At 39.2% G+C, this 26,898-nt stretch overlaps 1 protein-coding gene across 4 annotated transcripts; it reads left to right on the top strand.

Moving 5' to 3' along the window:
* Positions 1 to 26,744, top strand: HnRNP-K (Heterogeneous nuclear ribonucleoprotein K). 4 transcript variants are annotated; one of them, XM_089470232.1, is made up of 9 exons: positions 10,455 to 12,643; positions 13,027 to 13,130; positions 13,199 to 13,255; positions 14,966 to 15,009; positions 16,312 to 16,384; positions 16,449 to 16,544; positions 24,374 to 25,339; positions 25,408 to 25,601; positions 26,335 to 26,744. In XM_089470232.1, exons 1-8 carry the CDS (start codon positions 12,577 to 12,579, stop codon positions 25,597 to 25,599), a joined length of 1,599 nt encoding a protein of 532 aa, XP_089326358.1. In that variant the 5' UTR covers positions 10,455 to 12,576; the 3' UTR covers positions 25,600 to 25,601; positions 26,335 to 26,744. The 4 variants fall into 4 exon arrangements, with proteins under 4 accessions (XP_089326361.1, XP_089326358.1, XP_089326360.1 ...); XM_089470231.1 differs by having other exon boundaries at positions 10,475 to 12,643; positions 25,408 to 25,577; XM_089470235.1 differs by lacking the exons at positions 10,455 to 12,643; positions 14,966 to 15,009 and adding an exon at positions 1 to 225 and having other exon boundaries at positions 25,408 to 25,577.
* The last annotated feature ends 154 nt before the right edge of the window (positions 26,745 to 26,898 follow it).

The following is a 26,898-nucleotide window of genomic DNA, read 5'->3' as shown; positions in this document are numbered from 1 at the left end:
GGTCGTCCATCTCTAGGTTGAACAAAAAATGCGAAAATAAGTACACGATAGACGTACAGTCATTTTAATGCTCGGTTATTAATTTGCTCGTGTTTTTGTGTTAAATATTAAATAAAGAATACAAAGGATTGCTAATCAGTTTATTTAGTGTTTGTGAAAGCTGAAAAATATATAGTGTTGTTTGTGCACGCGGAGCATAAAAAACTAAAGAAAGCGAAGCGTGAGGTAAGTTAGAAAAACGACGCGACGTGCAGGGGAAAAAATACTCGAAAGAATTTGTCACCTAAAAAATTGCGAATTTCACATTACATTTGGATCGTACGCGCATATGTGAAGATGTATGTGTGTGTGTATTTATATATGTGCAAACTAATAAAAAATGTTATACTGTGCTTTGCATTGCTTTCGGCAAATCGCCAATTGTGCAGTCCTTGTGCACTGTCTTTCGTGGCTTCTTTTGGCTTCCCATTCACATTGTATTTACAACCACCAAGCTAAAAGGTTCTTGAGAAGGGAAAAATAGATTGGACTGAGCTGCTTTTGCTTATTTTGTTGTAATGTTACATCAGCCCTCTCGCTTGCACTCGCATGTAAATGGCGCGCCGGCTTTCCGCATTTCGAGTGCAAAGGCGTCGCAGTCGACGGCGCTGTTAGCGATTTAACTGTTGTTTCTGTTACCTTCTTCGCTTTTGTCTGTTGTTTTGCTATTTTCCACGCGCCTTTTCGCTGGCTACCGCGTGTGCCGGCACACACGCACACACACACACACACACTCATAAGCAACTTTATTATAGTGTAATTTAGTTATTCTCTGTTGTTGTTTTGCAAGTCGAGAGATAAAATCAAAACAAATTGTTTACTCGAAAATAGTAACTCCCACGCTTCGCTTCGCTAAGCGCGCTGAGTTCAACGTGCCCCTACAAATATGGCAAAAAACGACAAATACAGCCTAACCTACATTTTATGCATAGTATTTTGCCGTTATTTATGTGCTGCTGCTGCTGCAGCCACAGTCACAGCATCAATCGATTGATCGAATCGAGTGGAGATGTTTTTATTTTGGCCAATTAATGTAATTAGACACGTGTGATCAACCGAGACACAAAATCAAAGGGAGAAAGAGAAAGAGCGAGAGAAATTTTGACAGGCAAAGTGAAAGAGTGAGAGCAACTGCTTCAGGTTAGCAAGCGAAAGGGGCAGAGGTAGAGAGTGAAGAAGATAAATGCTGAGCAAACGAGAGTTTAAGTAAATATAGAACTGTTTATTTGAAAAGGTATAACGGCTAACAACAAAACAAAACATTTATAAATGTATAACATTTATTACGAACTTCCTTACACTTCAAGTAAATGAATAACAAATTTATATGTAAACGTATAACAATATAACACTTTGTGAGTGTATAGCAAATACAAATATATAATTTTATAGGACGAGCAAACTTGCAAGTAGAATTATTGCAAATATATTTAAATGTATAACAGTAGTGATGGTATAACAGTACAGTAAAAACATATTGGTTTACATAACCTGTGTACTTCTTCCAATAGCAGTCAACAATCATGGGAATTTGCATTCAGATGCCTTTTCTAAATTCTGAAATCTGTTATATAGGGTATTTCGCAGTCGGTCGCAACCTATCGCTAGGGGCTTATCAGTGTTTGTAGATTCTAATTAGCGAATGTGTTGAGCTTGTGATGTTTAATTCTCCTTCAAAGTTACCCCTAAATTATATATTAGAGTGTATTATTAACTAACATATACTATAATTATTTTTATATAAACTAAACATCAAAGATTGTAGCCTCTATCTCTTTCTCTCTTTGTAAAATATGAATTTTAACAAATTTATTTACATTTCCCAGGGCAAAAAAAGTATTAGCTTTCAAAATGTTTTTACATAAACTATTCCATTGTAAATAAACTCAAGTGAGAGAGAGAGACAGGGAGCTAGAGTGAAGATGCCATAAATCGAATGGGTTTAACACCTTTGTTTTTCGTTTTGTCTAGCAACTTGTTTCAATTGCCATTTTGGTCGCTTGGAGTCTCAGTTGAAAACGAACTTAATTTTTTTCTTCTGTATTTGAAATATATTAACTTTTGCTTTTTCCTGCAAATTCCAGTTTTAGCGCTCACTTTTATTTGCTCTCTTTGCGAAAAGAGAGGCAGGGAGAGCGGGAGAGTGGAGAGTCCGGAGAGGAGGACGGGTTGTCAAACTCTGCCAAATTGCTAATTTGTGTAGCGTGTTTAGCTGTCGTCTGTATATATGGGCTCACATCTTTGTATGTGTATGTGTATGTATGCATGTATGTGTGCGCTTTGTTTCTTTGCATATTTTGGCAGTGAGACAATTCTACGCCAAGTTCGCCAAATCATTGAGATTGTTCTCAGCGTATAATATGTATATATAGTCTATGTGAATGTATGTGTGCTGTATTATATCTCTGAATCTCTATTTGTATTTCTCTCTCACACGCGTTCTTAGCCAATATACCGCGTTTTTTGTTCTGTTTGCCAAGTCTGTTCTGTGTTTTGTTGCGTTCATTGACATTGAGCTAAAATCTCGAAATACACTTCATTTTATTTTACTGGCCAACAACAAAATTACCCTATCTTATTATTAGCGAAGCTATAAAAAATATACATATTCCCGATTGCTGATTAACAGTCTATATGTTTCTAATCTTATTTGCAATCTGTGTACACAATTTAATCAGGGTTTTAATTGAACTGGAAATATAAATACATATATGTATATATATTATTTATTTATTTATTATTGAATTGTTGGTCAATTTTGACTTGGCTGTTAAAGTGAGGTTCTTAAAGCTAAGTAATTTTGGTACACAAACACAGATTTGGTAGTCTCACAAAGAAGTTCTAAAAACTGTATTAGGCAAATATACATAGACGCTTTCAAAAGGCTAAAAGAATATGTCAGGGTATGACCTAGTCGTCCACTCCTTTCAATATATGTATATATACATATATATTTATTTTGTCACTGATTTCTTTCATAATTTTTGCATTGTTTTCAATGTAAATTTATTTCTGCTGCTCGCTTAGCTTGCTAATAAAGAAAAACCGATAGGAATACGTATATAATATATATATATTGTATAAACATGTTGAATAATGTTTATTTGTTGTCTTTGTAATTTTGGTGACACGCCAAAAAATAAAATGCGAAAAAAATGAAACATTCAAAAAATTTGTTCAACAAAAAAATTGGTTTATTAAATGAAATTTCTCTTAGGCGGGGGTGTTTTTCTTTTTTTTTTTTTTTTTCTTTTTGCTCGGCCTATATTTACTCATCAAACACATAAAAGCAGCCAGCCTACCCAAAAAATATGTATAAGTGAATGACAAGCCTTTTTCTGTATTTGCTTTTTTGGCTTCATTCAAAAGTTGTGTTTGGCTTGTTCATAAAATATTAGCTGGACGCATCATTGAATATTTATGCACTTTTTATATAGATTATCCGTAGCTGGAAACGCAATCGGCTTAACTTATATGCACTTGTTCTCTCTGCAGTATACAGTGTATACCCCTTAGGTATACTTTCCCCCTCTCAAGCTGCATTTTGCTTTCCTGATTTCCCCGTAGGCCGAAAAAAACAGTTTTTACTGAATTTTGCTCTGTGGCTGTCTCACATATCTGTATACATGCCATACATATATGTTGGTCCGAGGGCTGCCATTGAAGTTTGTTCATGAAATACTCTCGAATACTTAAAAATAAGCCATTGATATTGTATATAAAGTGCATAATGATATTTCGATATAAATATAAGATCTTAAGTTTTGATACTTCATTGTTATCAGATGAAATATATTAAAAACCTATATATGATAAATGATTTATATATATGATATATGATTTATAGTCAAAGTTTGTAACTACTACATGAATAACAACTTCATATTATTGTAAAATAATTCATTTGAAAGTCAAGTCTTAGTAATTTTTAGAGTTAATCTCGCAACGCTGATGTATATATTTATTTTCGTATAGTCATGTATTTTTACTGTTTAAATATTCATTTCTGCCCGCATTAACAAATACATTTTATGAAATATATTTCATCTACAACAGTTGCATGCCCACATGCGGGCTAATTGTTGTTCTTGTTGTTGTTGTTGTTGCTGTTGTTGCCGTTGTTTATTCATCTGTAGAGATTTGTTTCTATGATTTGTAGCTGTGATGTCATAAAACATGCAACTTTAATCTTAAATTTTATTTGTTGTTATACTTGTTCATGGAGTCAAAAGAGAGAGTCTATAGGTTTGATCAATTTGTCTGAGACTTGAAATTGGGAATTTATACTGATGTGTACCCTTGTCTGATATGCTGATAAGATTTCTGTTATTTATTTGTTGAGGCATAAGGCTTTGGGTATATTACAACATAAACAACGTTGTCTAGAGATTCGGTAAACATAGACTGGTATATACCCTGTCATATAGAAATATAAGAGAATATGCAGTTATCTTCCATTGATAGATATTGAACCACTTCCTTTAGTAGGTGAATCAGAATATTATAATAGGCGAGCATTATGTAGTCAGTTGAGCCCGGTAGAGTAATGTTTTTACTAGTTTCGCGTTGTTGTTGTTGTTAGTTATTAACGCAACTTGACGCTTTCCTCGACATGCTTTTGAGAACCCACACTCCCCCTTGATACCCTTTTACCACTAGTCGACATGCTTCGCAGCTCTCCTCTCCGTCCGCCTATGTCCTCTCTATGCGCTTCTCAAAACCCCCCTCGGGCAAAACATGTTTCGTTCAAGTTGTTTTTGATGGCTTTTGTCTTATTGAATGGCAGGCAGGCAACAAATATTTATGCTGTTATTGTTTGTTTCTTGTTGTTGTAGTTGTTGCTTTTATGCTAATACTCGATTTGCTGCAAACACGTTTCACGAGTCGAGAAAGAGCCTTGAGCTGCCTTTGGAAGCATCAGCCGCAGTAGCAGCAGCAGCAGCAGCATTTCTTGTTTTCCCATGACATTATATATGTATAATTGCGAATATGCTGAATATTGAATGTTTCATTATACAATCATCAACGTCATCATCATCTTCACTTGCCAATGACTCGACACGAAACTATTTTCAAGCCATGACAATTACAGTCGCCAATAAGAGAAGAAGAAGAAACAACTGCAGGCTTAAGCTTTATCTATATAATTTATGCGAATCGGCATTTATAGTTTTATTTATGCTCGTAGTAAAACGTAACGTATTAATTAGCTTGAATTAAAAATATTTATGACTTTTGTGCGTTTGGTATAAAAAGAAGCCACGGGGCATTCTCTGTGCTAGATTCGCTTAGGTGTTTCAACATGAAAGCATTAAACTGGGCGTGGAACGCTCTGTGAAGTTGTTTAGAGGTGTGTAGCAGGCAACAGTAGAAATGTGGATATTTATGACGGTATTCCTATTTAGATATGTATGAGTCTGAGCGTCGATAAATATTGATAAGCTTTATGTCTTATCTGGAAGTACACTTGAGATATGAGAAAGATAATTGAAATAGATTAGTGGGAAAACAATGGCTTGTGTTGTATACAGTAATGTTTGTATATAAGGAAACTGATAATGATAATACTATTACTAATACTAATGATAATGATAATGGTATATATTAGAATGCTAATCTTATTAATGCTCGAGTTTATGCTAATTCTGATACTAATGATTATGATTGACATTGATTTGTATTTTGATATTGATTAATATTTAATATTCTTACTGCTATTGGTATTTAATAATTTATATAATTATAATAAAAATGAACAGAATAATACATATGAGAATAATTAATTATATTGTTGCTATGCATATTGGGAATATTTATGATAATAATTCTAATAACAATACTTCAGCTAAATGCATAATTCACGGAAACTTGTTTAAAATTCTTCTCGAATAGTTTAAAAGCTTCCACTAAACTTTTAACAGCTCAATATTTTTTCATTAACCGCGTCTATAATTACGTTTTATTAGCTCACTATGCAGGCCATGCAAATAGATATGAAGCGAGAGGCGCATAATTAGTCGAGATGTAGATGGATGTGAAGTTTGACTTCGATACGAATATATGGCCCCACGTTTGGGTGTTAATGGGTGGGAGGTGGCGGTGGGGTAAGTGGTTTGGGTCTGGGTTTGGGTGTCTGCGCCAACTGCTTACCAATCGAAGCCTCTTAATAATTCAAATCGAATGCTTAACAGAGCAGAGAGTCAAATAGACAAGACAGCAAAGGCAGGAAAATTGACAAAGTTTTTTCTTTTTCCTCTTTTATTTTATTTTTTTTTTGTATACCACGGAACTTGGTTGGCTCGGACCAGCGCACGCCATAAGGACATTAGTTTTTAGCGCAGGCATTCGGTTGGTGAGGGGGTCGCGAGGGGCCGGTGGCAAGGGGGTGGGCTAAGGTAGGGAATTAGCCTAGGTGGGAGCTGGTAGACACGCGATGGCCGTTGTGTAGGTTCGCTGAGCATGCTGACATGTCCATAAAAGCCTTGAAGTGGACAGACAGATAGACACAAAACGCGCATAGAGCGAGGGCAGACTACCGTTTACATATATATACATATATACATAGATATATATATGTATGTATGTATGTATGTATGAGAATTGTCAATTGTGTGCATTTCCGCCCACCAAAAAGACCCCGCTGTTGCTCGCCTTTTGTTGCTGTTGCGTGGCGTTTGGACTGGACATGACGTCCATTAGCTGTTTTTCCGCTAAATTATAGAGTGCTAGGCCAACGCATATACCCCACCGGCAGCAGCAGCAGCAGGAGCAACAGCAGCAGCAGCAGCACCGTCCAATTAAGTGTACTGAAGGCCGGACCGGTAGGGGGTGGCTTGGTAACAGCGACACATACACACATACACATGCATTCAGTCCGGCAAGGGGCACAAAATATGCTGCTACTTTATTGTCCTGCATAAAATAACAGCCTGGGTGCGCATATAACCGTTTCCTGGTGCTCGACTGCCTCCTGTTTCCTTTTTCCGCCTCCTCCTCGCTTGCGACGCGGTTTTGCACGTCTCGCCTTTGGCTCTTCCTCTCCCCCTCTCTTACGCATACATTTTTGTGGTCAGCAGACCACTTGTGCGTGCGTGTGTGTGTCGAACATGAAAAAATGTGTCTAACCCCCGCACACTTCAACTAACTTATACCCTGTAGGGACAATTTTAGTAATGAAGTTGTAACTATCGGAAAACTAGTTTTAAAAAATTAGTATTACCTAGCTCATTTATCTCTGAGGTTTTATAAAACTATTACGATATTAAATTTCATATCTAATTTGGTTCTCTCACTCTCTCGCTCTCTCCATAACCTAAATCGATAAATATCACTTGCTGCATTGCTTGCGATAAAGCATTGCTGAAACTTGTATATAAACATTTTACTCTCTATGCTAACAACTTGCTTATATTAACCTCTAACTTACTTCTAAGCCTCTCTTTAAAAAATAAATAATTAGTGAAAATCTGTGGTATATAAAATGTATCCAATGGAATTTCAGTTAAAAAATATAGGATTTAGATATAGAATATACAAATACTTATAAGAAATACAAACAAACATGAATCATTGCTAAATTACTGCGTAGAGAGCTCAAATATCGTTATCTTTGTATATATCGATATTTATCGATTTACCGAAAGCCGTTAAACTGCTTATCTCTTTCTTTTTTCATTCGCCCATAATCGATCAATATTTACAGGGTATCCTACAGTCGTGCAGAAACGCTATAGCTTACGCCTACCTGTTATATTCCCGCTTATTCATATTGCATGTGTGAGGGGCTTGTGTAGGCGTGGCCGCGCCTGTGGTTAGGCGTGTGTTCGCTGTCAAAAGCTATTTGAACAGGATGTGGCTAAGCGAGTGTATTTCTCTTTTTCTCTCTCTCTCCCCCTCTCCCTCTCTCTCTTGTCTCTCTCCTGTTCACCCTCTTTGAGTGTGTGTGTGTGTCAATCAAATGATTTTCACATAATTGCTACCTGTCATTTATGTCACATTCAGCTCCACTTGCTTGGGCTCTATCAATTGCTCAGCTCAGCCCCTCAGACAGCACTTCATTTAGCTCCCCTACTCACGCATTTGCTCTCTCTTTCTATCTAAACCTTGGCATATGTCTTGGGAAGCTGTAAATATTTGATTAAGCTTTTGCGGTTGCTTTAATCAATGGCCACTTGGCTCATCTTCAGACTAGCCAAAGTAACCGCTACAAAGTGTCCTTCAAGCACACGCATCCCCTATTTATGTACCCTCCCTGGCCTCCCTCTGTGGCTCGCTCTCCCTGTCTCCCTCTAGCTCTGTGGCTTTACTGACAACGCAATTAACCTATTATTAGTTGCTTTTGAAGCAATTGAGGCCAACGGCTGTTCAAACTCTCAGCATTTTAATTAAAAATGCGTCCGCCTTTTCCTTCTGGAAAATGGAAAATGTCCTCTTTTTCGTTGCAGTTGTTGTTGTTGTAGTTCAATTTTGTTTCTGTTGCAAATGCATCGAACAGCTCTTCAAGTCAATATCGAAGAATTGTTCGCAGCAAATTGCTCCAATTACATGAATAATATAGAAGTTTTGTGTCTTTAGGCTGCATTTTCTATTTTCCGATTTGCACCGGAAGAAAATTTGTAGTTAACTGTACTTAAATGAAATCCAAAACCTAAACATGGGTACTCATTGAGAGAAATTGCTTTAGGTATATCGATTTGAGACTGATTAGATTCGATCTTGATTTTCTCACAGAACTGCTAAGTATTACAACTTCATGTAACGGCAGAATAAACGTAAAAACCTCCAATAAAATGTTCTTAATATTAGTGCATTATCCCAATTATATTATCCATTTACATTTCCATATACCTCTTTAGTAATGTTAAATGAATTGAATTATCTCACTGTCTTTCATCTATCTTGATTTCATATATCTAAGAAACTCACTAGCCTATAAGATCTTAAGTCCGAAAATATTTGCATATAGATTCATTTATAATTTCTCTCAGTGTAACTGAACTATACCTTCATTATAATGACCGTTCAGTTAGTTATAATGACGGCCTTGCTGCACCTGTCCACGTTATTCTCCTTTTTCTAATAATATTTGCCCGCAATTTGTTGCATTTCACAGGCATTTAGCGAAGACCCCGCCTCTTGGCCCTCCCCCTATTTCCCTATGTCCCTCTATTAATTTTTTAAACGCTTTTTGCTGTCTTGGATGAAACGCATTTAAAAATGTATAATGTGAAAACATCAGCTGAAGTCGTCGCATATACCGTATAATATAATATATGTAGTAAAGTCGTTTATCTAATATTCATAAAGCTGCAGGCGTCGCAGACCCAACCCCCAAAACACGGCCCAACTACGGCCCCAGCTTTTATAGTTCAGTTATTGAGGGAACTTGGGTTTCATTAGTTGCCCCAAAGCCAATTACTATATAAGCTTTTATATATAATTTGTACATATGTCAAATATGTTTATATATGTGTGTGTGGTATATGTGAATATATATACCATATATCATTCTTATGTAAAGCGACCCACATGTGTGTAGATCTATCAATCAAGGATATAGAAAATGCACTTTTGACCCGTACATATATATACCAACGTATATATTGGTATCTCTCTCACATTTGTGTAGTTGGAACAGTATCTGTTGGTATAGCTCGTCTAACTTCTGGTTTTTCTCCACTTTTGTCTGTTGTGGCCAGAAGTCAGGGACAATTAGTGTCCCGTTGCCTAGCATCGACAATCCATAACTCTAGTACCCTCAGCATATATTTCCCCTGTTTGTCTGTCACTTGTGAACACATTTGTACGATTTCTATTGGTCAACCAATATCCGTTTCCGTAGCTATCCCTAAACCGATTTGTGTCTCCTATTGGCCAGCCAGCCCTTTGCCTGATTGCCCAAGATTTGGCTATAAATAGTGAGATATCTGGTTTATATTTTCATTAGTTTCTGTACCGTACTTGCAACAGGACACTAGGACCTGCTGCTTCTACTACACCTGACAACCTCTCTAACTGCCCAAGGAACATTTCCAAAATTCAATTCAAACATTATGTAACTGGTGAAAAATATTAAAATCGTAGTTTGTGCTTAAAAATGTGATAAACTAAATGAATTGGCCGTAAACTTTAAGATATCGTGTGAAACTGAACCGATCTGTGATACGTATGTTCTAAGAGAAAGGTAATTAAATGAAAAATGATATTACACTTGAACGATCTGGAAACTGTAATCGGAATTGTGCAAAAGAGCAAATATTTCTACTTTAGAAACATAAAAATTACACATTAAAAACTATGTGAGATAAAAAAGAAATTAAAAAAAAAAAAAAAAGAAATAAGTCTAAATTCTATAGTACTTATATTTATCAGATATTTAAATTGATTCACAATTTTAAAAAACTAATTGTCGTTCTATGACTATTGTTTATATTTAGTAATAGTTTATAGAATAAGCTCCTAGATTTAAGCTTCGGTTGTTTTTGTCTTACGTTTATATCTCAATGAGACGATATCACATTTTTACTCTGACATTAAATTTACTTCAAATAAATCTGAATCAATTAATCTTACAAAATATTTAGCCATGAGCTGAAAAGCAGTTTCCAAGTCTTATGAAAACTCGAAAAGCAGTTCCTAAGTCAGACAACCATACGACAAGAAAGCCCTAAAATGATGAGAGTGCTTGAATGCAAACATTTTCTGAGCTCAAACCCACAAAGAACAATAATTTCTTTTCAGTTCTTATTGTCATTATTATTGGGCTTACGCTCGGCTGGGCACAGTGTCTGGCGGCAGTTAACCAACTGGTTGGTCAATAAGAGCTTTTCCAAGGTGTTTTGCTTAACCTTTCTGACAATCCAGCGCTGCCCACACGAGCCCATTAATACGATTATATGGAAGCACTTACAGCATATTTATATATGTATGTGTACCTGTACCTGTACTTGTAATTGTTGTTGCCTATTTCATGCGACGGCACGGAACAAAGCCGCGCTTTTACTTGGCTGCTGTTTGCTCATGTATCGGACATAATTTTGACAACTTAACAGCCCTGAACAATTCAATGTTTTGACATCTGAGCCGAGTGTTTGTGCTCACTTGAAGTCTAGAAATGGGAAAACAAAAAGCAAAAACAGCATCCATGGGTAAAGTGGGCGGCTGTTATGACTATATCCCCCAATTATTGTTGGCTTTAATGCGCGTTCATTAACTGAAAAGGGGTGTATGATATTAACGCAATGTCTGCTGTCTGTTTGTCTGTAAGGTAGGGCAAAAAAACCAAGAGTTTCTCAGCTGATTGGTAACCAGTTTACTCTAAATCTGCTCTACAAATACATATAAGATGATGTATTTAATTGTTGGGGTTCGACTAATTGCAAATAGATTATACAACTAAATTACTATAGTTTTGCAGTTCTATCAAAACATAACTCATCTATAGTTAGTCGATTCACCAGTTATATCACTCTACTTCTGCAGTTTTAAAGCCAAATCCCAATCTGTGCCATCTGCAACGTTTATACTTCTTATAGACTATATAGATACGAATATATACGAATGAATTTAAATGCATTACACTCAAGGCAGACTGTGGTATTTTGGCTAGTTATTCATAGATGCTTAGCTAAATGCATGTGAATAACACAAATTGCACTTAATTATGCATAAATAATATAGAGCAACAAATGTGGGATATACAATATATATTGTTTATATTATTTATATATAGCATGCATTATTCTCATGAGCGTTGGCTGTCTGGCATTTCCGCTTGGGCCCAGGGCGTATGCAGCGATATATATAGAATACATATATAGATAGCTGCCCAGATAGATAGATATAGCTTGCTAAAATCTAGACGCAGTCTTCAAAGCCTTGAACGCCTTTTCTCAAATGCATTGGCTGGCAGCTGCACGATTCTACGAAACACCAACACAAATAGCATGCATAGCCAAACAGAAAATATATATTTATATACTATATATGAACAGTCAGTCGGCTTCAACTCAGTCGGCGAATCTCATTCAACTTCGACTGTATTCGATATGAGGCAAATTGAATTTTTGTTTAATTGCGCTTGGCAAACTCACAAATTCCAACCCACAATGTAGGCTGCCTCATTTTGAGTCATTGTTATTTTAGCTGAATTAACTATGAGGCTTGAAGACTGCGACAAGCGTTATGTAACCTTTAAAGACTGATATAAGATATAAGATTTAATATTAGAACAGTGTTGGTAAACATTAGAAGTTGCAGCTTAGAGTTGGAGCCTTAGAAATGCTCATCATTTCGAGTTATTTTTACTTAACAGCATTCATTTATTGCCCTATACAACACTGGTAGATTTGTATGCAATGTTGCGCAACACTGAAAATTTAAAAAATAACTCAGCAACCCTATTTTTTGTTTTATTTTTAATTACTTTACTGATTGCGTTAGACAACACTGTATGTCTGTGAGTCTAGTAAAATACAGGCGTGCTGTCAATTCTGACAATTAGTTCATTCGAGTCGGTTGCAAAAGTTTCTTATTTTCATGTTTTTCATAAAATTTAACTTATTGAAACAATTCTTGAATTTTTTGTATTATATGTACTTAAGAGGTATGTGGAGTAAAGAGTGTGTATTTATATTATAGTGCAATTTTTAGTTGAAATGGTTTATATGTATGTGAAAGCACAAGAAAAAACCTAAAGGTTAAAAGAACGAGCAGATTTAGCTAATATATATTCGTATGTATATATGCCTATGTAATTCGACTATTGAAATCTAGAGTATTCATGCAAAGTATAGAGTATTCATGTGTGCGACTTGAGAAAATATTTGAATCAGCTAAAAGTTTTTACAAACTTGTCGCTTGAAGCCAAATGGCTCGTACGTTCGCTCAGTTAACTATGAGCGGGCGCAAGCGGCGTATGTGTAATCTGTAGCGCAGAGTTTGAGCCGTATTTATAATGTTTGTTTTGATCTTTGATTTATTTCGCAGGGAGCATGAAAATGAAGCGCGAAAGCAATGATGGAGATGGACCACAGGACCAAAAGCGCAACAGACGCAATGAGGAAACGGTGCGAATATTGATACCAAGCAGTGTAAGTAGAGGCCTTGAATACACTTATATGGAATATTCTACATGTTCTCTTTTGAATTACATTTGCAGATTGCGGGCGCTGTCATTGGCAAAGGAGGCCAACACATACAAAAGATGCGCACTCAGGTACTATAAAACCAAACTGCTCTCACATAAACCTAAACTTATATATATGAAAGAAAAAACAACAACAAACAATACATTTGAAGCGTCTAGTATTATTTATTAATTATTTATTTCACTGCGCGTTTACCAAAAAAAAAAAACAAAAAAAAAAATTAAATCCCAAAGTTTAAGAGAAAGCAAAGCAAATTCCAAAATTCCGTCTCTCTTTTGTGTGTCGCTCCTATACTCTTCGACTCTCTCAAGCTCTACTCTTCTGTATATGTATATATATATATATGCCATATTATATACATGTATATAAATCCATAATGTCCAAGTAGTACCCGTCTCTTATTCTCAGTCCCCTTCAGCGTGTGAGTTTTTTTCCTTCAACTCTCTAATAATCAAAGCTTAAACGACACGCTTTTAACTAACTCTCCCTCACTCACTCCTATCTCTCTCTCTTTCTCTCTCAGCTGCCCGCACTCAGCTAACAGTCTCTCACTCAATCTCTCTCTCGCTGTCTTTCTCTTTCTCTATGTCTCTGTCTCTGTCTGTCTCTCGCCTGTGACCCAAGTCTCAAAAGTCTTTCATAAATTATAATATTTAGGCGCTTTATTTACCAACAAATGAAAAAAAAAAAAAAAAAAAGAAAAACCAAACAAATCATACGAAAAAACATTTGCCACTTTTTTGTTGTATAATTCAATATATAAAAGAAAATATATTATACAAATAATTTACACGCTTTTAACCTTTTTAACTAAATGAACAATTTTCTCTCTCTCTCTTCTTCTCTCTACTTCTTACGTACGACCCAAAAAATAAATATAAAACCAAATCGAATCTTGTAAAACGACCAAATAAATTACAATCATCCAAAATTATCGATCAACTGTGATCGATTGATCGATCGACCCGCCTACTCGCTCGCTCGCTCGCTCTGGTCTGTCCCGCATATATATGTATGTATATATGTGTATATAATATATATATATACATATATATATGTAAACTCATATAACTGGCGTCTTACCCCTCAACCCCGGGTCTGGGTCTGGGTCGTCTCCTCGCTTCGTCACCTGCCACTGCTCTGTAAACAAAACTCTGTAAACTGGCCCGGCCTGATGATGCCAAAATGAACCAAAACAAAAACAATCGTGCATCGATATGTGTGTATATCGATCAACAATAAATAATTAATCAATGCCCAACTGATGGCCTTGCGCATCAACAAATCTTACGTAATACAAAATATGACTATAATCGATAATCGATAACTGATGCCAAAAAATGATGCACCAATATAATATCATAATATCTGTACAAAATCTCAACATATATATATGAAACGTATATATATTTATAAATCTGGTATAACAAATGTTTATCCATGCTTGGGGCCCAACCAACGTTCCCTTTATTGTTGTGTGTGTGTGTGTGGGTGTATATATATCTCTCTCTATCTATTTATTTCTCTCTTTGTGCCCCACAACAACAATGCATCGTAATATATATACACACAACAACAACAAAATCACAAATATATATACAATATTTATACGGCCAACCGAATCAACTGATCGTTAATCGAAAAAAAATATATATATAATAATAAAATAAATATCTATCGACCGACCGCCCGCTCAATCGCCCGCCCGCCCGATCCGACCGACCAACTGCCCGCCCGTCTGCCCGTCTGTTGTCCAACCATCAAATGTAAATGCACAGTATAAAGCCACTGTGTCTGTGGACGATTCCCAAGGCCCCGAACGGTAAACCACAAATCTTCAAATCTTTTAAAACAAAACAAAAACAAAAAATCTTTACCAAATATTTCATCATAAATAAGCTTACGAAAAAATGAAAATAATCTCTTACAGTGAACCATTAAGAATGTAATTTGTACCACATGCTTAGCCTTTAGTTAGGACTATTTCAGAACTTTATAATGTATGCATAGTATTTGTTTGATAATGTATCTAGAATAATCCTGTTTGAAAAGAACACACTTGTACCTGCTGGACGCGTGTCTCTTGCTCGCTCGCTCGCTCGCTCGTTCTTTCTCTCTTTCTCACTCTATCTCTCTCGCTCTCTGTCTCGCTCTTGCTCCGTAAGTTGTTGTATATGCTAGTGTCCTTAGGTGTGATCGTCTCATATCTGCATATATATAAATATCCCGAGTTTTGAATTACATCTAACTCCAGCAAAAGCATTTTAATAATATCTCTCGCTACTAATCACAGCACGGCAATTAACTTCATATGATAAAAATAATCTCTCGAGCTCGCTATATATTCACGTAATACTAACACCAACCAAGCGTTACGTCCAAACCGAACCCAGCCCAGAAACAAAATTTACTATATTTGTCTTTTATTTATTTTTTTTTTTTTGCCCATATACCTCCTCGCCCGCCCAGCAAGCGTCTTGTGTGTCCTTCTAAATATGTGCGCGGATGTGTTCACAAAAAAGAAGTATGAGTGAGTGTGAATGTGTGTGTGTGCGTAGGTACAATAAAAAAGATTCACAGCAGTTCAGGTCGTATATCTCTTTCTCTCTCTATATACATGTATATGTATCATAAGTTGTCAAAGACGAGGGTTGCCTTTTAAAAGAAATTACTTACAATAAGTATTTTAATATTAATTAATTAACTACAGAAAACAGTTACGTCAAATATTCCACACAGAGTTAGGGAATAACAGAACTTCAAAGCATTGCAAAACTTTCGAGTATTTGATTCGATTTTCATTATTAATAAAATAAAATACAAAATAGTTCTACAAAATTCGATTTCTATCTTGAAACGCACTCAGTCAAATAATGAAGGGCAGCCCTCGTTTATAATATTGTGTAATCCTTAGTCGTAAATCTATAAATACATATATATATATATATATATTTTTTTTTTTTTTGGTAAGGTCTAGTGTTTAAGTTGAGTTTTTGTATGTTGCAATGTGTTTTTAATATGTTCCTATAAACTTTACATTTCTCTCCCTCTTTCTATCTCTCTGTTCTCTACTTTTCTCTATCCAAACAAAAACCAACAATTTTTCATCCTGCACTTTAAACAGCACCATACAAATCTCCACGGATATCGACTCCACGCTGGAGATTATAACAGAAATGCTGAAATACTTTGAAGAGGTGAGTGTACACAGTCCGTTAATGTAATATGATACAGGCATTAATCCCGCTCTATTTCTTTTAGCGCGACGAGGAATACGATGTGCGCTTGCTAATTCATCAAAGTTTGGCCGGTTGTGTCATAGGCAAGGGTGGCCAAAAGATCAAGGAGATACGCGATGTGAGTCCATAGCTATATATCTTATATACATATATATGTATTATATGCCATATACTATATCTATATATCTCTAGCTGCCCTTGCATGCAGCTAATAGCCTTTGTGACAAGCCTAATTATAGTTTCCTGCGGTTGTCCGGTTTTTTGGGGGCTAGAGTCCTGTATTTTTTACGACGGGCTTCAGCGGGCACGTTAAGTGCCACATTCCGCTGCAGGCAATCAATAGCTGCCGCTCTTCAACTGTCAATAGCAGCGTCAGCACCAGCAGCAGCCGCGCATAACAGCTACACTCACACACACGCACATGCACACACTCGTGGCATGTGCAGGATCTGCTCCTGCTGTGAACAGTTGTTCGTTTCAGCTCTTGCATAACGCAATTGTCGCTATTACCAACGCGATTCAATTTGCAAGGAAACCTGGCAACGCAATGCGTGTATGCATGTGTATGTATGTGTGTGTGTGTGTCACATGTCAAGCTCTATTCAATTGCGCAATTGTATCACACACACACACACACACATACATGTACAGAATTCGCTGCGGGTGCGCTCAGGTATCGCAATCAATTGACTACTTCGATGTTTTTTTATAGTCTTCAGTTTTTGCAAAAGGCTTAAAGTGAGGCTTATTCGACATGAGGCGAAAGGTTAAATTATATAAGATCTGATGTACATATAAAGCTGATCTATTTATGTCTGCAGAAAAGGCTGTTCTATGTGATCCAATTTTTAAGTTATAAATACACAAAAACTTTATTTAATAAATCACTTGCTATCGATAGCTATCCACTTCTTCTCTAAAGGGTATCTGCTAGCTGCTTACTGGCTAACATAACCCTAATTTGTTGCCATTTCCCTTATTCACTCTCCTCCTCCTCTTGCCCTCTCTTTCTGACTTTCGCATTAAATGTGCGTTGGCTGTTTTTCATTAATTAACAATGAGTAGTTGCTGCCAAGTGGCTGCATTTTAATTGGAATGTCTTTGTTTTGTTGCCGACCCGCCCCCTCTCCCTTTCCCTCGTCCGCCTCCCTCTCCCTCTCGCTGTGCACAGCGGCTGTCCAGCGCATTCATGTATATATGTATATAATATATACAACATATATATTACATATATTTTTATCGTTCGTCTTGCTCGTTGACTGTTAGCCGTCCGTCCGCCCGTCCGTCCAAGTGTCCATTTGAGGCGCACAAAGGCGCGCGCGTGAATTTATTATTGCATACTTTTGAGCGCACGCAAAAAATATGTCTGCCCTGTCGCATTTGCTTTTGTAAGTTGTATGTGTGTGTGTGTGTGTGTTGGTCTTGGCCTGCCTTCTGCTGCCTTATTTATGCATATTCATATTATACCCTGGCTGCCAAGTGGAAGAGGTCTAAGCAGTGTGGGGAATATAAAATGTAGAAGATAACTCCATTTTGATATATCTTGGAGCTCTGTATAGATAAATAAATATATCTCAATAGATAAATTTATTATTCAGTTTGTTATCCTTGAAAGAAAATAATACAATCTTTGCTAGGATTGTTTGGAACTCTTAGTTCCTACTTCACTTAATATTTAAATAAGTGCCATTAGTTTTTATTTTCATATCCATATCATTCAGGGATAAATATGTGTAGATATCTGATCAGCAGAATCATAAATTATAAAAAAAAGTTTCATTATCTCCAAGACTTCAGATTGAATCACATTCAAATCTTCGTCTTTCCCACAAATCCCCTTTAGCTTACGACTTTTTACAGGGTATTTGTGCCTTGTTAGATTTCATATTCTTTTTGTCCATTTGCTGCTTGCGCCATGGAGGTCAACAAGTCCAAAAGCAACACAAAGGACATGGCTGTTCGTCCTGCGTGCTGTAACGTTTCTGCAGCAACTGTGAAAACGTTTTCACTTCATGTTTTTTCTTTCATAATATTTCTTTGGAATTTCTTGGCCTGCTGCTGCAATGTGAAAATTGTTTGGCATCATCATCCGGCTGGCTGGCTGGCTGGTCGGCTGGTTGGATGGTTGGCTGGCAGCATCCTTCAAGCAGGGGCGCTGTCTCGCATCCTGGCGGCACATCCTTTGCAGCTGCCATCGCCCATTCAGCTGTTGTGTCAGCGTTGTGACGATCAACAGTGGAGCAGCCTCTCTCCCTCTCCATCTGTCTCTCTGTCTCTCTCTTAGGTCCTGTCTGGGTCTCAGCATGTGTTTCAGTTTTATTTATTTTTTTGTTGTGCGTCGCATCTTTCATCTTTTCGTCGCTCGTTTGGTCCATTGTCTTGGCCCAGCCAGCAGCTGTTTCAGTTTCTTTCAAAAGGCATTTTGCATTCTCCCTGCTTATCCTTCTATCAGCCTTGCTTCTTTACCTTGTTTTCGTTTTGCGTGTTGCTCTTTGTTTCTCTTTTTGCTTGCTGGTTCCCATTCTGACTTTTTGTTTTTGGCATTCGCAGCCGGTTATTCCTTCTATATTTTTGCACTCATTTAGTTTGCCCTTGGCAAAAGGTTATAATAAGGTTGTCTTTGAATCAGCTAAGGATAACATTTTGTATAAAGTTTGAAGATTGTTGCTATGGACCTAATTAAGTTGAGACTGGAATGCAATTCATACCATAATTTCAATAAGATAGTTTTGGTTTTATCTCAGATAGAGCAATGGGAATTCGAAGAAACTGAAAGACTGAAAAATTCCCATTATAGACAGATCCTTATAAAGAAGACAACCTTAATTTATTCAATAAATTTGTTCATATTTTGTATCATGCATTTAATTCCAATTTCAGTTGCTCATGATATCACTATACATTATATTTATAATATATGTCATATACCCATTATAAAGCTAAAGGATTCTGAAACTGATTTCTTGAATGAACTTAATATAATAAAGGAATAGCTTAGGTATAAGATTTCTTGTTTATATATATAGTAATTTGGTTATATAACATTCAGAAAAATAAATAAACCTTTGTCATATTTCCTGGAATTTCTCGCACATGTTTCCTTTTTCGTCCTGCTTGGCTGCTTGTGACATTTTCCTTTTGGGCGCCAAATTTGTCACGTCAACGTTGCTCCCAACATGTGTCTGGCTCTCGCCTTCTCTACATATTTTTATATATATCCATAGCTATACTCTGTTCACTTTTCAAATTTACTCAAGCTGTTGCCCATTAAAAATTGTTGTCCTGTGCCATCTGATGGTTTTTACTTCAAACGGCATCTGCTGTCGCGCCCTAATAATGAGCAGCAGCTACAACAGCGACGGCAGCTGCCGTTGCTTAGTCTCGCTCACTCTCATCCCCCCTCTCCTCTTTCTGTCTTTCTGTCTCTTTCGCTGATCCATCTACTAAATCCATCTATTGAGGCATTCAAAATTGAGCAGCGTGCCAATGGCTTTTGTTAGTCCCTCTGCCCGGCCCTCGCCCTCATCCTCATCCTCACCCTCGTCCTCGCCCTCGCCGCTCGCTGTTGGTTGCCTGCGGCTCACAATTGTTGCTGCGCTTAGGACGAGGTTGCCTTGTAGCCGCTGTTGTTGTCGTCGCTATGCCGTGTGCGTGTGTGTGTGTGTGTCAGCTCTTAATGAATGCCTAACAGGTGCTACACACGCACAGACACACACACACAGACACACACACATACGCGCTGTGGCAGCTGAAGACATTCGACTTCATGCATCGGCATCTGCTCCTTGGCATTTCGTTACAAGCTGCTTGAATTGTTATGCGGCTGGCATGTACTACTCTCTACGCATGGCTAAGAATGCTTCTAGTATGTTTTAATATATATCTACGTCAGTTTTATATATATATATATATATGTAGTCCTGATCAGCATTCACAGCTAAGATTATTTGTCCTAGTCTTAGCATTTGCTGTGCTTTGATCAGAGAGAAATGAAACCCAAGTTACACATTTTAAAAGTTTATTTTAATTTACATACATATATAGTTTTATATACTATATATTCATTTTGTCTATATATAAAACTGATCCGATATATGAATTGAAATGTAGCTGGAAATATTTTGAGCTTATAAACTTGTTTTAAGCAAGCATCTTTCTTTCATATAAAGCCAAGCTGGGAGCCTTGGCCTATTCACAGGGTATCTAGCAGTCTATTACCTTAAAACTAGGCCACTCTTAACTGCTTTTAGTGCCTATAAAACTTTATCAATTGATGAATAAGCTTATGAAACTTCAGCTATGGCACATGCATGCTGCTGCTGACAGCCGTATGCCACGCCCCCGCTCGCTATCTTTTATTGATGAATGCCTCGCTCTCTGTCTTTCTCTCTCTCTCTCACTCACACACACACATTCACTCACTCTCTCGCTCGCTTTACATGTCGCGCATTGTAAATCCTGTCAATATCCGGTTCAGTTATCGCTCCTGTATGTGGCATCAACTTAAATGTTGTTGAGCTGCTTCCGCTTTGTTTTAAGTGCGGCCCCAGCCTGCGACTCAAATGCAGCCTCAATCTTTGCCTCTGTTCAGTTTGACAGCTCATTTGCTGTTGCTCTTGCCCTTAATCCTCCTGCTGCCACAGCTCCTGCTCCTGCTCCCATCTTGGCATCATCCAGCTGCTGTTATTTGTGGGGGCCAAAAAGTTTTCTAATTGCAGCTGCTGTTTTGGATTTTAATGCCCCGAACGCCGTAGCAAAGTAATGTGAATTGGGTATAATGATTCAGTGTGTGTATATGCAACAGTAGAAACATCAGAAAGAGAGAAATAGTTATCTGGGTCATCTGAAGAGTTTCGATAGTATATAGACTCATAGTATGTGTACTCGCATAGAGTACTCGCTTTAGGTATATACAAATCTCTTTAGATTAAGAAAAAAATAAATATTCATATATCTTACTCGGATTGATTTGGGTTTTGAGGGTATTTTCTAGTCGTGAAGTTTCTCTAATTTTTGCTTTTTTGGACGACTCTTGGAAAGCAAGCGCAAAAACTCAATTACAAACAAGCTGCTTGCATTACGAACATTATTGGTGCCACAGGCATACATACAGAGTAACCACATACATAACCACACACACACACACACACACACACAGACACAGGCACAGACACACACGTGCCAAGTGTTGCCAAGCTGTAGCTGCAGCTGCTTTAAGGATATTAGAGAAGCACTTGAAGAAGCTGCAGCTGCCTTGCAAATAGTATTTTTTTGCATAAAAATCCGCTTAGAAAGTCAGCATGAAGAAGAATACGAAGGAAGAGCAAGAGGCAGAAATAGAAGGTAAAAGTAGCTAAAGTAAAAGAAGTAAAAATTAATAACTAGATGGCAGCAATGATTGCGTTCCATTTGCCATGGCTACATCTAAAGGCATAAGAGAGAACTAGTGTGTGTGTGTGCGTGTGCCTAGTTTACTGCGGCACAGCTACTGCGCAGGCCTCAATACACACACACACGCACGCACATGCTGAGAGCAAAGGAAAAAAAGGGAAGGCAAGGCGAGCAAAAGAAGCTGAATAATACACCGGTTCCGACAGCAGCTGCGCCTCAGCAGCGGCAGTGGCAGAGCCAGCGCCAGAGCCAGCAGCCGTATCCTTTAAGCCGTCTGACTGACTCGACTGCCTATAGCCAGGACTCTACCAACAACAACGAACAGAAGAAGAAGCCAAAAGAAGAGCGCACATGCTGCCTGGCTTGCCTAGCTGGCTTGGCCTGCCTGCTGTGGGCTCTCTTCTTATTTCTACACATAACTGTGCTCTCTCGCTCTCTCACTATTCTGTTCTGCTCTGCCCGCTGCTCTGCTCTGCTGCTCTCTTCGCTGCTGGCTGGCTGCGTCTTCTGCTTTACATGGCAACTAGCATTCGTTGAACCCAATTAGTTCGACATTGGCGCTGGTCGCGCACGGTACTACGCGCTGCTGGTGCTGCTTGAACAGTGCCTCGCATTTCTATATGCACACTTGGTGTATATACACAGTGTACAGTAGTTGATAAACAAAAATATGGGCAGAGGTACAAAATATAAACAACTCAACAAAACTAAAGAAAAAAGTGACAAATATTCATAAAGTGAACCAAAAGTCCAATATAGTTAGTAAAGTAAAGTGTGGTGTGTGTATAGAGAGATGTGCGTGTTAGTGTGCGTGTGTACTGGCATGCCTGAACGCACACATACACACATCTACGTATTGCCAATTGCTGCTTCGCACAGTTTCGTACATTTTTGTATGCCACTAAAAAGAATGCTACACTTTTGTTGTGCGCTCGCTCGCCTTTTGTCTGTGTATGCATATGCATGTGTATGTGTGTCACAGCTTGCTCTCACTCGCTATGCTCTGCTCTCGCTCGCACGCTTTGTCTTATTGTTGTGTTTTAAATTAAATAATAAATTCAATAAGCGTCCAGTCGCCCGCACGTTGCCTTTTGATGTGTCCTGTGCATCGTGACATAAAAGCTAAAAAGCAACGCACACACACATACACACAGAGTATAAGTACGTGTGTGTGTGTGTGTGACTCAACATTTTGCGCCTGCCATTCATAGGGCTAAATGTGGGGGCACTTCAGCAGCGTTTTTATACATTTCTTTTTAGTTTTTGATGTGTCGCCATTGTTGTCTGGGGGTCACACGCAACGAGTTGTCGCCAAGGGAGCAGCGGACTGTATGAGTGTGTGTGTGTGTGTGTGTTAGGCATGACGCAGCCTTTGGTCATTCGCACACACACACATAGAGACATAGTTAAGCATGGAGTAGCACGCAATTTGGGCTTTGGAAATGATGCAATCATCAAGGCAGGACACCAAAACACGCAGCTGCGCGCTGAAGGGGGAATAGTAGTGGCAGGGGTGGCAGCAGCAGGAGCAGCAGCAGAAGGGTCACATAAAGGAAACGGAAGCAGGCTCCAATGCACGTAGGCATAAAATCTGCGACCCTATCACACATGCACACACGCACACACACATAGAGCAACAAACACTTAGGGCCTGCATTGCTCTAAGTGCCTATCGAATTTCACATTTACACTTCCGCTGCAGACGACAGACGACAGAGAGAGAGACTATCAAGGATGTGGAGGAGCTGGGGTAGCTCTGTGCGTGCGTGTGTGTGTATGAGTGTGGGGTAGGGGACAGCAAACAACTTCCGGTGCAGCAACTTGGGAGCCAAGCAGGTAGCGCAAATATGCTGAAGTGCCTGCACATCCTGCACACAGCAGCAGCAGCAGCAGCAGCTGTCAGAGCGAGCCGAGCAGAGCATAGCGGATCATGGATAAAGAGAGGCCTTTGTTGTCGGTTTAAGCCTGTTGATAGGGCCGTGTCATAAGCCGCAATGGCTTGGCTTCCCTTGCCTTGTCGGTGTCGGTGTTGGATGTCGAGCAGCGACGCAGGAGGTTTGGGTCAGTGTCATGGCCAAAATTGATTTGAACTGTGAAGCAGCGGCAGCTGCTTTTGAATGAGAGGCTGTTTGTGAGACGAGTTGGCCAGGCAACTCCAGCCATTGTCGGCCATTTTGAGTGGCTGAAAGGACTCTGTGTGCGTGTGCGTGTGTGTGTGTTTTTATCCTGTTTGAAATGCTGAAGCGTATGAATTGCTCTACAAATGAAACCAAGCGAAAATAATTATGAGATAGTAGTTGTCCTACATATATACCCCATGAGGAATAGATAGGACAAGGTGAGCTGTATCTAAAAATAAACAACAGTTGGGAGGCTCATGATATCAATTTTAAATGGATTCGTCTTTAACTATGAGCAACAGGATTCTAGTCGTTCTATAGATAATCTTAATTCATCATTCAGCTCTGGCACTTGTATATAATATATTTATCTGTTCGCCCTATTCTGTGCACACTGTACTTAACTAACTCTGATCTTTTCTCTTCTCCCTTGCAGCGCATTGGTTGCCGTTTTCTGAAGGTCTTCTCGAATGTGGCGCCGCAGAGCACAGATCGCGTGGTGCAGACGGTGGGCAAGCAGAGCCAGGTCATCGAGGCGGTGCGAGAGGTGATCACCTTGACCCGTGACACGCCCATTAAGGGGCCGATACACAACTATGATCCGATGAACTTCGATCGCGTCTATGCGGACGAGTACGGCGGCTATGGCACCGGCACCGGCAGCACACGGCCCAGCCAGCGTGGTGGGAATCGCGGTGGTGGCGGCGGCGGTGCTGGTGGTGGCGGTGGTGGAGGAGGATTCGGCGGTGGTGGCGGCAATGGCGGCCGCGGCGGCAATGATCGCTTCGGTGGTGGTGGCCGCGGCGGTGGCGGAGGAGGCGGCGGTGGTGCTGGTGGTAACGGCGTCTCCGGGCTCGGCGGCATGGGCGGACCCCGCGACAATCCCTTCATCAATCCCTGGGCCAACGGCGGCGGCGGCGGCGATGCCGATGGCTTCGGCGTGGGCAACAATGGCGGCGGCTTCGGCGGCAACAACTTCGGCGGCGGCAACTTTGGCAATAACTTCGGCAACAACTTCGGCAACGGCCCGAACGACTTCGGCGGCGGCAACCAGCTGGGCGGCGGCGGAGGTGGCGGCGGCAGCAGCAATCTGCCCAGCCTGGGCAACTTTGGCCAGAGCCAAGGCAGCAACAGCGGCGGCGCTGGTTTCGGTGCGGGCAACAACAGCCTGGGCAACGGCCTGGGCGCTGGCTTCGGTGCCGGCGGCAACAACAGCCTGGTCAATGGCCTGGGCACTGTCAACAATGGCGGAGTGGGTGGACTGGGTGCTAACAACGGCGCTGGTGGCTTCAATGCGGGCGTCGGCGGCAATGCGGGCTCCAACAACAGCGCCAATGCCCCAACGAACATACCGCAGGGACACGATCCGAATAACAGCACACAGGTCACCATACCCAAGGATGTGAGTGGAATCTGGATTAGAGATTTAACTGAATTTGTTTTAACTTTCTGCTTGTCTTCCTCTTCCAGCTGGCTGGCGCTATCATCGGCAAGGGGGGCGGTCGCATACGACGAATCCGGAACGAGTCGAGCGCCTATATTACCATAGACGAGCCGCTGCCCGGCTCGAATGATCGCATCATTACCATCTCGGGCACGCCCAAGCAAATACAGATGGCACAGTATCTGCTGCAACAGAGGTTGGTGTCGCAAACAGACTAAAAGTATGCACCACAACTCCTCTTTTCATATCGAGCTAACTGAAGACCCATACAGACACCCACACACACACATACAGAAACACACTGGGACACACCTATAATCATATCAGTTTCGTTTACTCAAGTGCTTTGCATCATTAACAAACCTAACCGTTCGTCGTATCGAGTGCTTGCCGTATGGAAGACTAGTGATTTTGTTGTTTGGTCTCTGCTAATAACAATAAATCCCTTGTCTTCTTATGGCTCGCATTGAGCTCTTCATTTCAAATCTCGTTAACGGTGGTGCCACAACTAACTAAACTAAATAATACTAAATGTCGTGTTCATTCATAATCAATCCCACACACATACACAGACAACACACACATACACAAATCGTTGACATTGACATTGACATTTACAGTGAAAAGTTGCTTGAGTTGAACAATAATACGCTTATTAATCAATGTTATTTGCTAATGCATTAGAATTGAGATAGATTTTAAGTAAATTAAATGAAAAATATAAATACATATTTAATATGTGGAGGCTTCAGGTTTCAAAATTATTATTATTATTATTTTATAACTAATTTACTAGCTGTTCCTCAATCGAGTTTTCACTGTACCCGCACATTATAGAACTTCCCTCAATATAACACCCCCAGAAATACAATTTTATTGATAATGATCTCATTGCAACTCTGCTTTTCTCTCTCTCCCGTTTTGTCTCTCTCCAATCATCTCTCACTTTGCAGCGTGCATGAAAATGGAAGGCGAAACATTTAAGTGGACTGCAACAACAACAACAACAACAACAGCAAAAACAAACATAAGCATATAGCGAAGTAGCCATGGAAGTGCAAAAGCTGCGTTCACATTTAACTTAAAAACATAAAACAAAAAACTTACTAAAAAATATAAAATAAAATGCAACTGATTAAGGATTGTACCCAATATCTAGAGAGTAAAATTATACTATAATATTTCTTTGCTAAGTTTAAGTAAATTCTACAAAAACCTTCCCCCCGCCCCCCGCTACATAATTATACAGAAATGTGCCCCAAAAAAGCTCGCCCCTTAGAAATTCTCTATTTACATATACAATACATATATATATATATGATTAAGAAGCATGAACAAATAAAGTATACAATAAAGAACGAAACTTGAAATGGATATTTTTCCGGGCCTGGCGAAGGGAGTCGAACTCTCGCCGCCAGGAGGCCTAGCTGGAGGCCACCGGACGGGTCGCAGGTTGCGGATAGCGAACGGCCTGCCACCAGGTGGCAGGTTAGCTGCGAATAAGCAGCGAGCGTCTC

Source organism: Drosophila arizonae, chromosome 5 (genome assembly GCF_054131065.1).
Source record: "Drosophila arizonae isolate 15081-1271.41 chromosome 5, UAZ_ARI_1.0, whole genome shotgun sequence".
Taxonomy (NCBI): domain Eukaryota; kingdom Metazoa; phylum Arthropoda; class Insecta; order Diptera; family Drosophilidae; genus Drosophila; species Drosophila arizonae.
This window is presented reverse-complemented; position numbering and strand designations above follow the sequence as displayed.